Source organism: Struthio camelus, chromosome 24 (assembly GCF_040807025.1).
Source record: "Struthio camelus isolate bStrCam1 chromosome 24, bStrCam1.hap1, whole genome shotgun sequence".
Taxonomy (NCBI): Eukaryota; Metazoa; Chordata; class Aves; order Struthioniformes; family Struthionidae; genus Struthio; species Struthio camelus.
In genome coordinates this window covers 5,880,130-5,897,117 of record NC_090965.1, presented here as the reverse complement: position 1 = coordinate 5,897,117, position 16,988 = coordinate 5,880,130, and the positions used below count along the sequence as shown (strand labels likewise).

General features: G+C 58.3%; 1 protein-coding gene across 3 annotated transcripts in view; it reads left to right on the top strand.

Moving 5' to 3' along the window:
• The first annotated feature begins 426 nt into the window (after positions 1–426).
• The window catches only part of ITPR3 (inositol 1,4,5-trisphosphate receptor type 3), a 46,093-nt gene continuing 29,531 nt past the window's right edge, over positions 427–16,988 (top strand). For all 3 annotated transcript variants that reach the window (XM_068917957.1, XM_068917958.1, XM_068917956.1), the window contains exons 1-3: positions 427–945; positions 9,479–9,549; positions 13,344–13,465. In XM_068917957.1, coding sequence (XP_068774058.1) covers positions 857–945; positions 9,479–9,549; positions 13,344–13,465 — 282 coding nt within the window. In that variant the 5' untranslated portion in view covers positions 427–856. The remainder of the gene's footprint in view (positions 946–9,478; positions 9,550–13,343; positions 13,466–16,988) is intronic.

Below are 16,988 nucleotides of genomic sequence, written 5' to 3'. Positions count from 1 at the left end.
AAACAGCACGTTTATTGTGGTACAGGAGAGCCAGGGCACCTGATCCCGCTGCAGAGCCGGGGGGAGCAAACGGCAGGAGCAGAAAGGCGGGCAGTGGGCGCTGGGGTGGGAAGGGGCTGGCTCGCCTGGCCTGGGGCTAGAGCCGGGGAGCAGGAACCGGGTGCTGGAGCTTGCCCCTGCGAGAGGGGGACGGGGGGCATCTGGGCTGCGTCCCTCGCTTGTCGTCGATGCCTGCCAAGTGTTGCTTTGCCGTCCCCTGGCTGCACCCTGCCCTCTGCCTCCGTGCAGGGAATGGGGAAGAAAGGGCCCCGGTGCCTGTCCAAGACGCCGGCGGGCGAGGAGGAGCCCTGGCCGAGGGGAGCGAGCCCGGGGGGGTGGGTGCGCGGCCGGGCCGGCCCGGCGAGGGAGGCGGGCAGCGGAGGGTGGGGCCTCTGTTTTGGGCATCCCCCCAGCGGCTCCGGTTCCCCTCCCCGGCCAAAAATATTTGCATGCTTTTTTTTTTTTTTTTTTTTTTGCGAGCGGGACTTCCTGATCGCTCTCCATTGGCTGCAGGTAGAAAGCCGTGGTGCCGAGGCGGAGGCGCGGGCAGAGCCCGGGCGAGCCGCCGGCTGAGCCTGTCGCCCCTCGCACCGCCCGCCGCCCCGCCGCGCTCCCTTGGCTCGCGTCCTGCGCGGCACATGTAAAAGTTGTGCGGGTGCCGCTGCCGGCCGGGACCGGGGCCGGGGAGAGCCGGAGAGCGGCTGCCGAAAGCCCCCCGAGCGCCGCTTCCCAGCCGCTCGGCGTGCCGCATGCTGGGTTTCTTGCAAAGGGAGGTGATTTGGGGAAGAAGAGGCGCAGCGCCGGGGCGAGGGCAGTCATGAATGAGATGTCGAGTTTCCTGCACGTTGGGGACATCGTCTCCCTGTACGCCGAGGGCTCGGTCAATGGCTTCATCAGCACTTTGGGGTGAGTAAACCAACGTCCCGGCGCCCGCCGGCATCTCCCCACGGCCGGCCGGCTAAAGTGGGTTTATTTATCCCCCTTAGAAAGGGAAGCGAAGGTATCGCTAAGGTGGAGACTGCGGGCAGAGGGGGCTGGAAACCTCCAGGTGTTGCAGCCGGGCCGTATCGGGGAGGCTTCGCCGTCCCGTCCCCGGGGGCAGGATGCTGCCCTGGGGCGACCCTGCAGCCAGCAGCCCCGGGCTTAAACTTCTCCTGCCTCGAGACAGGCTTAAACAGCAGCTCCGAGGAGCCGGCGGTGGCGTGGGGAGCTTTGTAGCTGGTCGGGGAGCTCGGCACTGGGCAGCGTGAGGGGTCGGTGGGAGGAGGAAGGGGCTATGCATGTGTCTGAGCTGGGGCGCTTAGGCAGTTGTGCTGCCTCCTTGGGGCACAGGGTGACTAAATGACTTTTCAAAGTGCTTTCAGCCCTGTTTGGTGCGGCTGAAGGCTGCCGTCTGCTGGGACGGTGCCTGGCTTTTGCTTGCCGCCTCGCACAGCGCTGCCGGCGCCTCCGGGTGCAGGGGTCCACTTCGCCCTGCTGCGCCTTGTCAAGGCTCGCAGGAGGCATCAGCACGGGGCCAGGCTGGTGCTGGGTGGCTGCCTGTGAGGGTCCAGGCTGAGCCCCCTCCTTGCAGCCCCTTGAACACATCAGCTGCCAATGAATGGATCTGGGGAGACGGGCAGAAACCTTAGGGACCTGTCTCTTGTTCCTGGTGTTTCCATGCAAGCGAACGGTGTTGGTAAAGCAACAGGTGGGCAAAGCCAGAATAAGACCTTTAAATGTGCCTTTCCCCATACACGGGCTTCCCACGCTCCCTCCACGAGCATCTGCACTGTGGTGCCAGGAGAGGCCCTCTCCCCGATGCGGTGAGGTCTGCTGGGTGTTCCCAGGGGTGGGTGGGTTTTTCCTTAGTGTAATCCTTAGGGGATTACCGCTTGTGTGGCTGGGAACACTGCTGCTTCCAGGGGTGTCCAGCTTCCCAAAGCCGGGACCCAAACCTTGCCCTACAGCCCCGGCTGGTGCTGGTGGTGCTTCGAGGAGGTGGGTCTGTGCCAGTGTGCCTGCCCCACGTTGCATGTGCGAGTGCGAGATCAGCCAGGAATGTGGACTTGGATGGGATTCCTGGGGTAAGAACTGCCCAAGTGTATAATTGGAGATGAATGCACTTGCTCCCACATGCCTGCATATAACCAAAGACATGCATACCTTCGCCTACACGCGTTCACGCAGCCACTGCTAGGCACATGCAGTCTCTCGCTTAATGCACACAGAAGTCTGCATCTGGCCATCTGTATGAGGCTGCCCCAAATTGTGCTGGCGTGCATGGATGGGTGCGTGCACAGACACAAATATCTCTGTGCATGCAGCGTTGAGTTTAAGGTTCCCCTCCTGCAAGTGCAAACCACGAGCCTGTCTGCACCCAGACCCCTGTGCCCACACAGGCACCTGGCTTGTGGCCCTGAATGGGTGGGAAAACTTCCCAAAGGTCATTTTTGGAGAGGTCTCCTCATCACTGGCCTGCTTTCTCAACAAGATGTTACAAGGAGGGTCTGTAACCACAATAGCTCAGCACTGAACACCCTCTGAGCCAGTCTGTGAAATCAGAGGCAGAGGATGATCCAGTGGGACCTGATGCTGGATATCAGCCTGTGCAGCATGTCCTAATAACTTTCCAGGAGCCGAATCTAGAGGTGTTTAGATGCTTTGGAGCTCCAGTCTCTTTGTAGCTCTGACCCCCAGGTCCCCTTTTTGCAAAGTACTTCTCTAATCTTATTTATAAGCATTTGAAAAGCAGGGCTGCTTTTGAGAGACTCAGGCTGCACCACTGGCTTTTGCTGGCCAGCCCCACTTTTCTGCAGCTCTGTTTTATCCAGGTTGTTTCCCACCCTTTGCAACTGTTCTCCCTTGTGCCCAGTGACCTGGGAGACCCAACCACACCTTAAATCACTCCTATGATAAGGGCCTGGATGACTCACTAAGAGTGCTTCTCCCTAGCTCTCTCACCATCGGGGATCTTGTTTGGCTCATTTGCAAGGCAAATAGCTCAGCTAACCCCAAGCTGGTGCTGCACACCTGGCTGAGCACCCTACCGGAAGCGTCCATCCGTGCTGCTGTCCTTTCTCGCGGCTGGGAGAGGCAAGGGGCAGTCAAGGCTGGGGAAATGCTGAGGCGGGGATCTGCAGTGGGATCCTCGGTTGAACTGGAGAGATCCAGAGTGTTTCCAGGTGCCGGCTGCGAGCGCCCTGTGCAGTGATGTACCCTGATTTACCCACAAAGTGCTGGTGTCCTGGCAGCCCAACGGAGCTCTTGCACCAGCTCCGCTTCTTGACGTGGCTATGAGCAAGACCTAAATATAAACCTGGTGGTGCTTGCAGGAGGTGCCACCAGGGCTCTGTCTGTCCCAGGTGTCCATGCTGAGGATGCATGGTTGGTAGGAGGAGCAGCTGGTCTTAGAGCCCTTAAACACCAGTGGGAGGGTGAAGCCCAGCCTTGGTCTGCAGGGAAATGAGCTGGACAAGGAAGGTCCTTCACCATGGGACCTCTGGTAAAGGGGCTGTTTGACCCCTGGACGTGTGTCCTTCAGAGGTGGCAAGCTGGAGTCCTGTCTGCTGTGGGAACTTGCCGGGCTCTTAACAGCTCCATGACGAAAGCATCAGCCCAGCGTTGTGTTGGCCATTGGGTGCACAGAGGAATATTTGTCGGGAGTGCGCAGCCCTGTGCTGCTCTCCAGCCCGTGTCGGGAAGCCGAGCGGTTGGGGCTGGACTGGCAGCTCGTGTGGGACCAAACTTGGCTCTGCAGATAGGTTTCCTGAGACCGGGGTTGGGGGGGGGGGGGTCCCTTGCAAACCAGAGGCCTGGCACGAGCAGCATAGCCAAATCGGGCCCCTCATTAATACTAATCTCAAAAATTTCCGTCGTCTTAAGTGGTCACTTTCCTCCTTTTGTAAAGGGAATCTGTCGAGGGCAATGGAGGGGACTGGTGGCAGAGGCAGGGCAGCTCCCAGGGTTGAACCTTGCCGGCCATTGAGCCTCTGATGCCTGCGGCCTCCTGTCCCCCGAATTGCACTGGGAAAGACCCTGGGGCAGAAACCTTTCCTCCCACGAAGGCTATCTGCAGCAGGCATGCGCTTTTAAGGAGGAAAAGCATCCTGCTGAAGGGTGGGGAATGCTTGTGTGCGCTCCAGGGCTCAGCTGGATGGGCACGCACTGAGCCAAAATACCCAAACTAGCTAAAATGCTAAAGATAGACCAAACAGAAGTTACTGAAGGGATCTCATGGAAGTGCACTGCAAGACCTAACGGCTCCAGAGCAGCAGCAACCAAATGTGGCAGGAGACCTGCGTTAAGGGCAACCACGTTGCTGGTTGCGTCTCGGGAGCTTCATGTTCCCTTGGAAAAGACATATCGGAGTTGCCAAAAGTGGTTTTTATGGCATAGGATGCTGCCCAAGAGGAATTTGCTGGATGTGGGGACCCGAGCGTGGTCTCATCTTCCCTCTTGACTGGATCAGCGGCTCCTGCTCTGCTGGGAGGTGGGGGACAGCCCCGCAGGATGGCCTGGCTTCACTGCTGCCAATAAAAGGTGTCCGAGGAAAGGGCAGTTTCAAGTGGCTCTGGACAAAAGTGGCTGCCAAGGTCAGGGACATGCGGGTCTCATGCTGTGTAGCGCGGTGGTGGTGCGGGAGAGCTGGCTTCATCCAGACACAGGCACCTTGCTGCATGATGTTACCACCTGCATGAGGGACTGTGTCGTGGCTTAGGAGATCTCTCAGGAATTAGAGATATCTGTGCTCAGGGAGCAGGAACTTTTGGGTTTAAAAGACCGGAAAAGCATCCAGGTGCCACTGACTTGGGGCACCCGATTCCCTCGGCAAGTCATATTCCCCAGCCGCGCTCGCATCTCCAATGTCCCCGTCAGTAAACCCTGCTAGATTTGCTCCAGGAAATCTGGTTCTTTGGGAGCTGGATAAGGAAATGCCTGTTTGAAAGGGGCCCGGATCCCGCTCCAGGATGGAGCAGTAGGTGCTGACCCAGGGCACGCTGCGGGGATTATCTGCGCAAAGCAAATCTGTAGCCAAGCAGGAAGAGGAGCTCGGAAGCCTCAATTTGATCCCTGCTCTGGCTTGATCGATGTGATGATGCTGTGAGCCTGAGGAGAAACCTCTGTCACGAGCGGCATGTTCTCTCACCTTGTGTCCGCTGGAGCCGGAGCGGCGCCTTCAGCCTGTACGCTCGCCGGAGAGCTGTCCTGTCCCCGACCAGCGTGCAGGACCCCGGGGCGCCCTGCGGGCTCGGGGACCGGCAGCCTGGCGCCGCGGGCTTGCAGAGGGGAAGCACCGGTGGCAAACGTGGGAGCCGGCTGTTTAATGTAAAACAACACCTTTGATAGCTGTAATTGTGATTGCAGGTGGATTTGCAGGGTGGAGCAGTTCAGGGAAACACAGCTGGTTAAAGGGTAACTTCAGCCCTGCTGGGTCAGAAAGAGCTTGCATCTGTTCAAAGGAGAAATGCAGGAGGCCCAGAGCCGTTTCCTCCTCCCGACGTCGGGACAGCGGGTTAAAAGGCTGCATTTTTGTGGCCGCCCTGCGTTTGCTCACTTTATTTTTACTACCGTCGCCCTGCCAGGGCACCCGCGGGCTTCCCCGTGGCCCTTTGCCCGTCCCGCACGAGGACAGCCCCAGCCTTAGGGCAGCTCCCGTCGGGTCCGCGGCTCCGGCAGGCAGTGCAGCGGGGTTCGCCCGGCCGGGCGCTCCTCCGCTTTCCTGGGAGTGACGTGCCGAGATGGGAGCGCTGCCCCCCATCCCGGATGGCGGCTGCACCCACCCCCAGGGGTGGCATTACCGCTTCCCGCGGCATCTAATCCGCCCTTGGCATGGGTGGTGAAAAGCTCACTTTTCTTCCTAAGAGCCAGGTTAGCTTTTTTTTTTTTTTTTTTTTTTTTTTAAAAACATGCACTGCTCTTCCACGTCAGCCCCAGCTGGCTGCCGTCCCCGGGGAGGGCGAGGGGTGTCCGATCGATGCGGATTCCAGCACTGGGAAAGCTGCTTCCCCTGACCTCCGGCGAAGGCTCTGCCTCGCGCGAGGCCAAGCACGCTGGCCCCGGTCCAGGAGATCACTTTGTGCTTGATTGCAAGCACGCAGAAAGCCCCCTGGAACCACTTGCGCTGACTTGCACGGTTTAAAGCTAACCAGATGCTCGCGTGTGCTTTGCTGCGCCGAGGGCGGCAGGGCTCGGCGACGCACGGGATCAGGCCCCGAACGCTCCCCGGGGGTAACTGCAAAAGGGGAAACGTGAGGTTTTTATTGATACCTCCAGCCTGCTGCTTCTCCCAGGGTCTTCCTCCAGGTGTTCAGACATTAAGAGCCTGTTTTTTCATTAACACCTGAGAAAAGGTTGGCGCTGTTATCTCTGTGCCCAGTATCCTGCCCGCAATTCAGAGCAGCAGAGAGCTCCTGCTGCCCTAGTAGCAGAGGGAGCTCTGCTTTATACCACCCCGCTGCGCTAATGCGGATTATTAGTCGAATCGCATCCTGGCCCCAGCAGCAACACAGGTGACTCATGTCCACCGTGTCAGAATCCTTTTATTTTCGGCAATTTTTCTTGAAGAATGTTAGTCTGGAGTGTTAGTTTAATAAAAATAATACTTTGCAATCCTGCAAAGCATGTAATCCTGGGATTAAAGACACTGAAACTGCTTTGAGATCATTAACTAATTAAGACTTCTAGCCTGGCAGGTCACTATCTCCCGTTCTGTGTTATGGATCAGTAATACTGGGCATGGAGATGTTACAGGCAAACTTTCAAGTCAGAGCTGGTGTGGGTGGAAGATTCCTGAACTTTACAAATTGACGCTGTTTACTTCGATGCTGGAAATGGGCCACGCAGGTCAAACGCTTCCTCAGGGACCCCTAGTCATGATGGAAGACTTTTTCTTTTTTTTGAGTGCATAAGCGAACATGAAATGTTCTGCTTTTGTAGGCGCTGGAGGGAACGGGGCACTTGCTGAAGGTCGATGCTGTGCTGCTCAAACTCGGCACGGGAGGCTGCTGCAGCCCCGGTCCTGGGTGGGCGACTTGCCCATCTCCATCAATAGCCCGAGTGGGGCAGAGCGGGCTGGAGAAGCTGTGATCGGGGACCTCTATGAGGGGAGCCTGGTTTCCAGATCCGGAGGGGGAAGCCCTCATATTTGTTCTCGTTTGACTGCGGCAACATTTGTGCAACCCAGGCTTTTTAAAAGTAATAATAGTGGAAACCAAAACTGCTGACAACTGGAATCGGGGCTGGGCCAAAGCTTTGCACATCTGCTGCACCTCTCGCCTGGTGGGTGCCTGCGGTATGGCCCTTTGCTCCAGCTGCCTTGTCTCTCTGCTCTGGTTTCCCCCCTACACACCTCTTTCTTCACCTCTTTCCCTGCCTTTCCAAGTCTCTGCCCCGCAGAAGTTTGGGAATGTGCCTGACGCTTTCCTTGTGTCGTAGCCCATGGAAAAAGCACTGTATTTTTGGGCAGTCCCTGGTCTCAAGCCCAGCACCCTCTGCGCTGCCAACCACAAATGCTTGCAAAGCCAAGGCAGGCCCTGTCCAACAAAAAACTCGCTTTGAGTTTACTGAAACCTCATGATTTCTGGTTCTTAAAATCTTTTGGGTCCTTGTTAGTTGTTTTTAAGCTTCTCCTGCCACCAGAAGGATTAGAGGAAATTGCTGGGACTTTCAAGAGTTTGTTGAAATGGATATTTCTCCTAGGAGCCCTGAAGCTCCTAGATGCTGTGTCGCAAGGTCCACCTGGCTGCTCCTTGCTTCAGGGCCTGATGCAAACATAAATGTGGTGCAGGACACTTGGAGAAACAAGCCAGGAGAAATAACTCAAGAAGCGACGGACAGAGGGTGAAAGATGAAGGTCCCAAAGGTGCTGCTGGCATCTCCTTGGGGTGTTCCCAGGGCCTGGAGGAGGCACAGTGGGACACGGGCTCCCGCTTGTCCCCCTTCTGCTGTTGCTCCCCGCCAGCCCCAGACCCCGTCCCGCTGCTTTGGGGTCCCGCAGTCCCCAATCCGTCAGAGCAGAACGCTTGTCTCGTTCACGAACCCTTGTTGTGTGGTCTGCGGAGTTTGCTCCCAAACCAGTTTCCCTGCTAGGATAGTGCTGCAAGAGCCACGAGACGCCCACTTGAAACTGGGGAGCTCAAAGTCTCTTCCCCCACTCTGAGCTCCCAAGGTGTCACCCCACGTTGCTGTCGGAAGCGGCCGTTTTGCACGCGCGTGATGGTATATTCGACACACGGCCTGGCAGCACGAGCCCTGGGCTGGATGCGAGCTCGCGTCCTGCTCCCACGGTGCGTGCCCGCTCCGTTTCTCCATGCCTTGTCCTGCCTCCAGTTCCAGGGAAACGGCTTCCCCCACGATGCTCCGGACGGGATCATGTCCTGGGTTCGCTCCTTCCTCTGCCCGCGGGCTTACCAGCTGCCCGGATCCAGCCCTCCGCAGGTCGGACGAGCTCCTCGCTTCCTAGCCCCCAGCGGGGAGGTGGCCCCTGCAGCAGTTTCTCTCCGTGCAAAGCGGTCGAGCGGGTAGATCCTGTCTCGCTGGAGCACCTTGTTCCCTTCAAAGCTTTGCTGGGTTGTCTGGCCGTCTCCCACGCACCAGGCTCCACCAGGCAGAGGGGAGAGGCCGACGGGACCTGGCCCGGCCAGTTCCTTGACTCGGCAGCATCCCGTTCATCCCAAAATCGCGGGAAGCTCCTCAGCATCTAGGGCAGGACCCATGGGATTTTGCCCAACACTGGGAAAACAAGGTAGTGGGTGGGGGGGACAGGGAGGAGATGCAACATGCCTGATGGGCAGAGCTGGCACCGCCGATGGGATAACGATTAACGAAGGGTTTCCGGGAGCCCCCGCTACCTCCGGCAGCGTTGTGCCCCGTGGCCGGGGAATCGTTGCGTGAAAGTTGAACGTGGCCCGTATTGCCGGATTAAGAGTGAAATGGTGAGAAGGGGAAGGGGTCAGCGTGGGCAGCCTGCGGCACCGAGCCCTGCTGCCCTGTAGCTGCATTGTCTCTTTGACACCCAGTAACGGAGCCAGCTCGGCGGTGCCGGTGGCTCTGCCCTCCCGGCAAGGGGCCCCGGTGAGCTCGGCCGAGAGCTGGGCGAAGCTTTGCCGGGGCAGGCTTGCTCCCGCCGGCCAGCCGCGCTGCGTCCGGGGTTCCTGTGCTGCCGATTTGTATCCGCTGCTGTTTGCCCTGAGGGACAATAATGAAGAATCAAACCCGGGTGGCTCCAAACAGTGGATGGGGAGGAAAAGGGGCAGCATGTTCGGAGAAAGCTCCCCAGAGCGGCTGCTTGCCGAGTGCTGTCGAGATACGTAGGTATAGAGTGCAAACGGGTAGAAAGCAGGGGACGAGGCTTTTTGGCATTGCCGATTCGGGCCGGGTGACGATTGCCTTCGTGGCGAGGCCGCTGCGCTCGCTGCCCTCTCTGAACCTTCTGCTCCCGCTTTTGTCCCCTGTGCAGGCTGGTGGACGACCGATGCGTGGTGGAGCCGGCCGCCGGCGACCTGGACAACCCGCCCAAGAAGTTTCGAGGTGAGACTGGGGCCCGTGCGCGTCCTCCCTCTCCGAAGGCTGATCCGACCCTCCTGAAGCGCATCCCTGGGGATGCCTGCGGCCGAGCATCCTACCTGCCAGGAGCAGCGGTGGGGAGAGGGCAGGAGGGGACAGGCGGAGGGGCAGCTGCTCCCGGCATGTTATTTCGTGGCAAGCCCGTTAGCGTTAAGCACTAATTATGGTTGCCGTGCTTGGCCGCACCTCAGAGAGAGCAGGGGGAATTAAGCTGCACTTTCACAGGGCGGGTAGGGCTTAGGGAGGGATGTTAAATCCCTGCACGTTCCCAGCTGCCGTCCACGGAGCCGTGCTCCCTCTTCCCCAGCGCCAGCCAGGGCCAGCCCCGTTTTCGCATCGTTTTGCGAGCCCCGCGGCAGGCCTGCGAGGTGCCGAGCGCCCGCGGCTGCCGGCGCAGCTCGGGATGGGGGCGAATATTTGAGATGGGGCTTCCCGTGCTGTGCCTGGGCAAGGAGGAGGAGAGCCGGCGAGGCCAACAGGACGGTGTCGGTGCTCCTCCCGCAGCCTCGACCTTCGGGCTCCCCGGGTTGCCGTGAGCAAACTGCTGCTCTGAGCCCGGACGGTCTCGTTTCTGCCCTACATCGCACCGAGCTGGGCGACGTGGCTGGTGTTTGTGGGGTGCCCCGTGTGCGCGGCACGCTGCAAAACACAGAGGCGGCAGCTTTTCCCAAGAAGCTTCCCGAGCTGGTTTGATTCCCGGTGCCCGGAGCACCCCACGCCCCTGCACGGGCTGTGGACGGTGTTGTGGGCATGGGATGAACCTACAGCCAGTGGGTTTTTCCTACAGCCAGTGATCTGGTCGGATTTGGGATTTTTGATTTGGTTTATTGAGCGGTCAGAGCAGCAATGCAGCCGTTGCCGTTATTTGGTGCATGGGGCTGATCAATTGGGTGTTGTACGCGCGCACGTGGACTCACGGCGAGTCCTGCGGCCTTGGGAGCCGTCGCGCTCCTGGGCATCCGCGGACTTTTTCCTGTGGCTGGATGGGAGCAGCTGGGAGCAGTTGCAGGGCGGCTTGTGCTACCGTCGCGGTGTCGAGCAGCTTCCCCGTCCCAGCGCCCCGCTATCTCCCTTCCCGGACATGGGCGGGTGTCGAATCTCTTTTCCAGACTCAGGTCTGGTCTAGACTCCGCTCTGCTCCATGCAAACCCTATCAGGATATCCAGCCGCTTGTTTTAATGGCCGGAAAAGTAGTGGTCTCCCTTCTCGATAGCTATCGCTGCGAGGAAGGTAAAAACAACAGACCAATTCTGTTTCCCTGCAGCAGCAGCAAGAGGCTTGAGAGGATTTTAATGTGCGGTTGCCGTCCCCATATCCTGTGGCTGGACCCTGCCCTATCCTGCGCCGCCGTAGCGCGGCCGCGGGTCCCGGCTCAGCTGGGGACGGGGGGGACGGGGCCCGTCTCCTGCAGCAGAAGGGGCGATTGCTCCCTCCATCCCTCGATGTTGCGTCGAAAGGGAGAGTCGGGCCCAAATGGCTTTTGGAAATGCCGAAACCCACCGTGGGAGCCTGTCCCTGCAGGGTGAGGAACGCTCGGCTCGGCTGCCTGCACCTCCAAAAGCCGCCTGGCACCACTTGTGTTTGCTTTTCCTGCGGTTTCTTTCCCCCTCCACAAGGCTCTTCTCAACCCTGTGTTCAGGCACGTTAGGGAAGAGCAAAAAGGCCCTAAAATCCTGCGCTTCGCGGGGTGGATGCCAGCAGCGGGGCTCGGGAAACCGCTGGTTCGGTTTCCTGTGGCCTTTTGCACGCGAGCGAATGCAGCAGCCGACGCGTCCCAGGGCCGGAGCGGCGCAGCCTGCGCCCCGACCCGACCCGGCGGTGCTGCGCGCTCTCCGGTCCCCGCAGCGCCTTGCACGGTGCAGGATGCTTTTGTTCTGCTTCTGCCGGAAACGTGCCGGTTCCTCCCCTGCGGGTTCACAGGGCGGCTTTACCTCTGTGGCTGTGCTGGTCCCCGACAGCTTAGCCCCAGCCCTGACCTACTTCAGAGCGTGTGCGCTCTCCTACGCTCCCTCTCCTCGCTGGGCAGCGCTAACGTGGGAGCTTTCCTCGGCCCCCGGCTTTTCCACCCACCACCCGCCTCGCAGAAGATCGTCAACGCTGAGGCCGGGGTGCCAAAGTCTTCAGCGTCCAACGCGAGCTTTGCTGGAGCTTTTCTTTGTGCAAACTGCTGGCCTTGCTCTGTGCCTCAGTTTCCCCACTTGCAAAACAAGGCTCTATATTAAGAGACAGGGAGCAGCAATGTTCAGCCCTGGCTATCAGAGCTGCTCTGGGTAGGGTGTGCTCAGAGCCAGGGGCTGGTTTTGCACCTGCCTCTTAATAGCTCTATTTTTTCCCCCTCTCCCCCACACCCCAGTTTCTACTTTCTACCAGGTCCTTTTGCAGCCTAATTAACAATTTAATGAAAATGATTTAAGGTGCTGCAGGTGGCCCAAGCGTTTCTCTAGCCCCAGTTGGAGTCGCCTTGCTGTGGGAGAATGCAGCAAAGCATTACAGCAGCTACACTCGAGTCCCTTATTAAAAGTCCAGCGTCACAAAGGCTCCTTGGCACGGGATCTGCCATTAGCAAATAGACCTGTAAAACGAAATGTGAAACTTGGCTTCTTCCCAGCAGCCCGAGCCGGTGAGAACTGTGCTCGGCACTTGTTTGTTCGTCACTCCCAGGTAAATAAATACTCGCTTGCCAGCGACTCGGTCCCGCGGCCAGAGATGGAAGTGATTTTCTTCTTGTGTCTGAAGTTTCTGGGCTGCTATTTCAGGTGTAATTAGGGCGACCCAGGCTAAAGAGCCCTTCCTACCCTCGCCCTCTACCCTGCAGAGCTTCTGATCTGGATCCGAATTAGGACTCTGGTTCAGAATTTCCCGAGATCTGGAGTCGTGCTCCCGCTCACAGGTCCTGGACCTGGGTGTTGGGACTGCTGCAGAGGGAGTCCCTGCTGTACCCCCGCCCTGGCCAGAGCAGTGTGGAGAAAAATGGGCAAATTGGGGCCATCTAGCGCAATACAGAAATGCTTGCAAGTGTTTTGGGGACCTGGGATCCAGACTTGTGCCCTTCAGATCCAAACAGGGTTTCTTATAGGCCTTGAAATGCAGCTGTTTGCATACAGATTTTTAGGAGCAGTTGCTTATAGCTTCCAGCACTGGTAATTAAGTCTCTTTATAAGTAGTCACGGGAAAGCAACGGTGTGTTTGCAAAGCTGGCATATCCCAATGGCACGGCCACTATGGGGGCTAGTAACCTTCAGTCCTCCTGGCTCAGGTATCTGATCTTTCGGACAATAAATGAGAGGGGGAGATGTTCCCTCTTTACCGTCTCACAGCACCTGCATGCTGCTGGCTTCGCCTCCTTTCCAGAGGGATCCTCTTACTTGTTTGTTACTCCCTTCATCAATGCTTTTGATCCCCCTAAAAGTTTTCCTTCCCAAATTGCATGGCTGTTTCCAATGGAAACACTTCTGTCAGTAGACCAAGAAGTGGAGTTACTCTTAGACTCATTATTTAGTCTGATTGGAAACTAATCCTCTAGAAAATATGAAGTGATGTGACCCTCCAGCAGCCCTGGCCAGGTCTGGTTTGGACCTCCAAAAGCCCGCGTTGTTCTGGGTTACAAGGGCCTTCTCCCAGGGATGCTCCTGGGATGGGAGCCATGTCCTGGAGGTGAACGTGCTCCTGCCCCTCTAAGTTGGTCCCGCAGGAGGCAGACCGCTTGCTGTCTGCTGTGCCCATGGTGCAGCCTAACACTCAGCTTCCTCTCATTGCAGATTGCCTCTTCAAAGTGTGTCCCATGAACCGCTACTCTGCCCAGAAGCAGTACTGGAAGGCCAAGCAAACCAAGCAGGACAAGGAGAAGATCGCTGATGTGGTGCTGCTGCAGAAACTCCAGGTGAGCAGAGCTTGCATGGGGCGAGGGACCGTCTTCCCCCGAGGCGGAGAGCCCAGTGGGTTGGTTGGCTGACAGCCTCTTGCTGTGCAGCTCCTGATGCTCAGCCTGGCCAGGCTACCTCTGCTCTGTGACAGCGAGCAGCAAATACAGCTGTGGCCAGGGAGCCACTGACCCTTTTATTGCTCCTGGTGCAGCTAGAAAAACATGGCCAAGCTGCAATGCTTGCTGCCCACTAACACTGATGGTGCATCTGGCCTGGGAGTCCCTAGTTTTGTGGCTCCTTTGGTGCCAAAGTGGAGCCTCTGCAGCTCGGGCTGCAAGATAAGGAAGGGACCATGTGTGACACAGACCTGCGGTCTGGTCAGTGCCCACCATTCACATGGTTCCCACTCTGTCCTTGGGGAAAGTCAAGAAACAACAATTTCCTGCAGAGTTTTTTGGCCTGAGCATCTGGTGGGCATGGGGGTGCTCGGGGCAGGTCTGAGAAGCAAGAGCTTTCCTGCTTCTCCTGAGGCTTATCCAGGGCTGCTGCAAATGTCTAGGGGCAAAAGAGCTTGCCAGGGACACCTGTGCCTTAAAAACATCGTGGCTGGGCACTGGGGGCTTGCCAGGTCTTTCCAGCTAAGGAGTGTCAGGTTTGGGCATTGCTTACAAAGGAGCTTTCCCAGGGAAAACCTTTTTTTTCTTAAAAAAAAAAAAAAAAAAAAAGGATCCAAGTGACCAAGCAGGTAGGGAGAGAAAGGGAGGGTAGCAATGCTGATTTTGGGGTGAGACATGCTGGTATTGTGCCCTTCCACCCCACCAGCTCTCCCAGCCTTTGCCATGGCTGTCTCAGCCTTTCTACTGCTCCCTTCGAAGGAGCTGCTCTGTTTCCTCTCCCCACCGCTGTCTGCTGCTGCCTCTACCTGCTTCCTCCCTGCTGAAAGGTGACAGAGGTTTCCAGCGAGCTCAGGCAGCAGCAGCATCTCTGCAGAAATCGGAGCTGGCAGCCCACAGCTGGGCTGGGAGCGGTGCACCACCACGCAGCGAGCAGCATAGCCCAGCACCTCCCCAGGGCAAAACAGCACCGAGAGGTGCCTGGAGGAAGGGAAAAAGGGCAACGGAGAGCTGAGCTGGTGGAGCCATGCCGGGGCAAGAGGGCTGAGAGCAGCCCTGCAGCGGCAGGTCCCGGCGCTCTGGCCCCTCGCTGCTGGCAGGTGCCTTTTTAAATGCCGCGGCCTTGCCATAAATAAACCAGGCTGTCCCAGCTCTCGAGCCTGCACTGGCCGGCCTGGGAGACGCTGGGAAGAGGACCTGCTCCAAAGGGCCTGTGGAAGTTAAAGGCTCCTGTTGACTTCCACGAGGTTTGGAAAAGGCCCATGCTAAACATTGCATAATCGCGCCAGACAGCTGGCAAGGCTGCAAGGATGATTCATAGAGCTGAAGTTCAGGAGAGATTCGTTAAATCATCTAAGGAGATTTCAAGCACAGCACAGGCCCCGCAGTTCCCCCAGTTTTGCCTGCGCTGAGCCTGGCGAGCGAGGTCTAATAAAGCATCTGGAAAGAGCATCCCAGCTCGCTTTGGAGATGCCAAGACCTGGTCAGTGCATCCTGCCGTGTCTAACCACGTAACATTAACTTCGCACAGAGACGCTCTCTATTTTCCTGCTTTCAGTTAGAATATAACTTGTAATGTCAACACCTGTGCTCACCGTGCATGGACAGAGGGCTCATTTCTGAGCCTGACTGAACCTTGGCTTTATTTGTCTTAAACTTTCCCTGTTCCTGTGCCCTGCTGCTGATGTTGCCCTTTTGGGAAATGCAGCAGAGCATTTGAAGTGCCATCAGTAAGCGAGCCCAAGAGTTTATGCAATTTGCTTCCTGTGCTGGCTCTGCTGCGAAGCCCCTTGATATCCTGGCAGGGAGTTGAAATCCAGCCTTTAATTTATCAGCGTCTCCTGCGGGCTGAAAGCATCTTTCAACCCGAGGAGATAATTTCCTGAAATAGAAGCAGCCCAGGTGTCACGAGGAGAAACCCTGCCCAGCGGTCTGAGATGCCTGCTGTTGCCTTTCCAAGCTCGTGCTCTTGTGCCTTTGTTTTTAAGTGGGTTTAAGGCTTGATGTTTTCTCGGCTGACTAATTGTAGGTGCAGCCGGACGCAGCTGGGGGAGCCGCCGCGGTGATTGGTCTCTCGCCGGAGCCGTGTTGCTCCGTGGTGTTGTTCCTTTCCGCTCTCAAACTTGCTGCTCTGCTTCAGTGTGGTTTTTCCTCGCTAAACAGACTAAGCGCGGTGGCACCCAGGGCTGTTGGTTTTGGTTTCCTGCCGTCGCTGATGGTCCGAGCGGGCCTGGACCTCCGAGGCCAGGCTGGCTCGTGTCCCCGGGGTGGGAGCCGACAGACGTTCGCCCAGAGCTGCGTGCGGACGGAGAGCTAAAGCTGCAGCAGTGCTCAAGGCAGCCAAGCATTCGCAACGCAGCAACGTGTGCCAGACAGATTTGAAGCCCTGACTCCACCTGCTTGGGCAATCGTGTAAAACTGCTGTTTTAAGGGCACCAGCCCCGGGCACAGGGGGTCTCCGAGCCGCTGCTCCATCTGGCTGCGCTCCGCAGCGGCACAGCAACACCTTTGGACCTCTGCAAGGTGCAGAGCACGGCTCAGCTTATTTCCCAGTTCTTCATATGAACAGAGGAGCAAATAGGACAGGAGGGGTTAGATACTCTGCCAGCTTCATCCCTTGCCGTGGTTGCTTCCTTGCCAGGGCTGTCCCAGGCTCCCCTAAACCTGAGAGCTGCCCTTGCATTCGCTCCGCGCCGGCAGCTGCAGGATGGGGCCTTCTTCGCCCCCATCTCTGGCTGCCGGAGCAGCCTCTGCTCGAGCAGCCGTGGCTGCCAGCGTGCGTGCCAGGTTCGGCACTGCCCCGGGGCTGTGCCGCGGCTGGCGCTCGGTCCGGGAGCCGGTGGGCCGGCAGGCATGCCCTCGGCATCCCCGCACGGATCCGTCCCGGGAGCGAATTCCTGCCTCGCGCCGCGTGCGTCGACAACGCCCCACCGGCTGCTGGAGCCAGACGCGCGGAAAACCTCTGTGGTTTTGGGGAGAGGGGCTGGCTGGCGCGGGCCGGCGCACGCCCACGGAGGTGGTGAGCAACCGCCTCGCGGGGTGTCTTGGCCAGCGGGTGCTGTCGGCTCCCGCCGTGGCGGGCCAGAACCTGCCACGTCTCCGGGCACTGCCAGCGTGGCTCCCTTCACTGCTAGGTCTCAGCCCAGCAGCAAGTCCCCGGTTCCCATGGCCGCGCTGGCTGGGAATAACTGGCATTTCCCCAGCCCTTTGCCTGTGCGCAGGGTCCCTTTTTGGTGCTTCACCATCAGACCTGCCCAGCTGGGGCTCTCGGGGAGTTTCGGTGCTGTCTTCTCCCTGTGCAAATGTTGAAGTCCTTGGCCTTGGGTGGCAGAAATGCAGAGCTGCCCCAGCTCGTTCAGCTTCGTATGGCTGCTCGGGGTCACGCGGGGCTCCTGGACTGAGCCCTCCGACTCTGAGGACCTCGTAT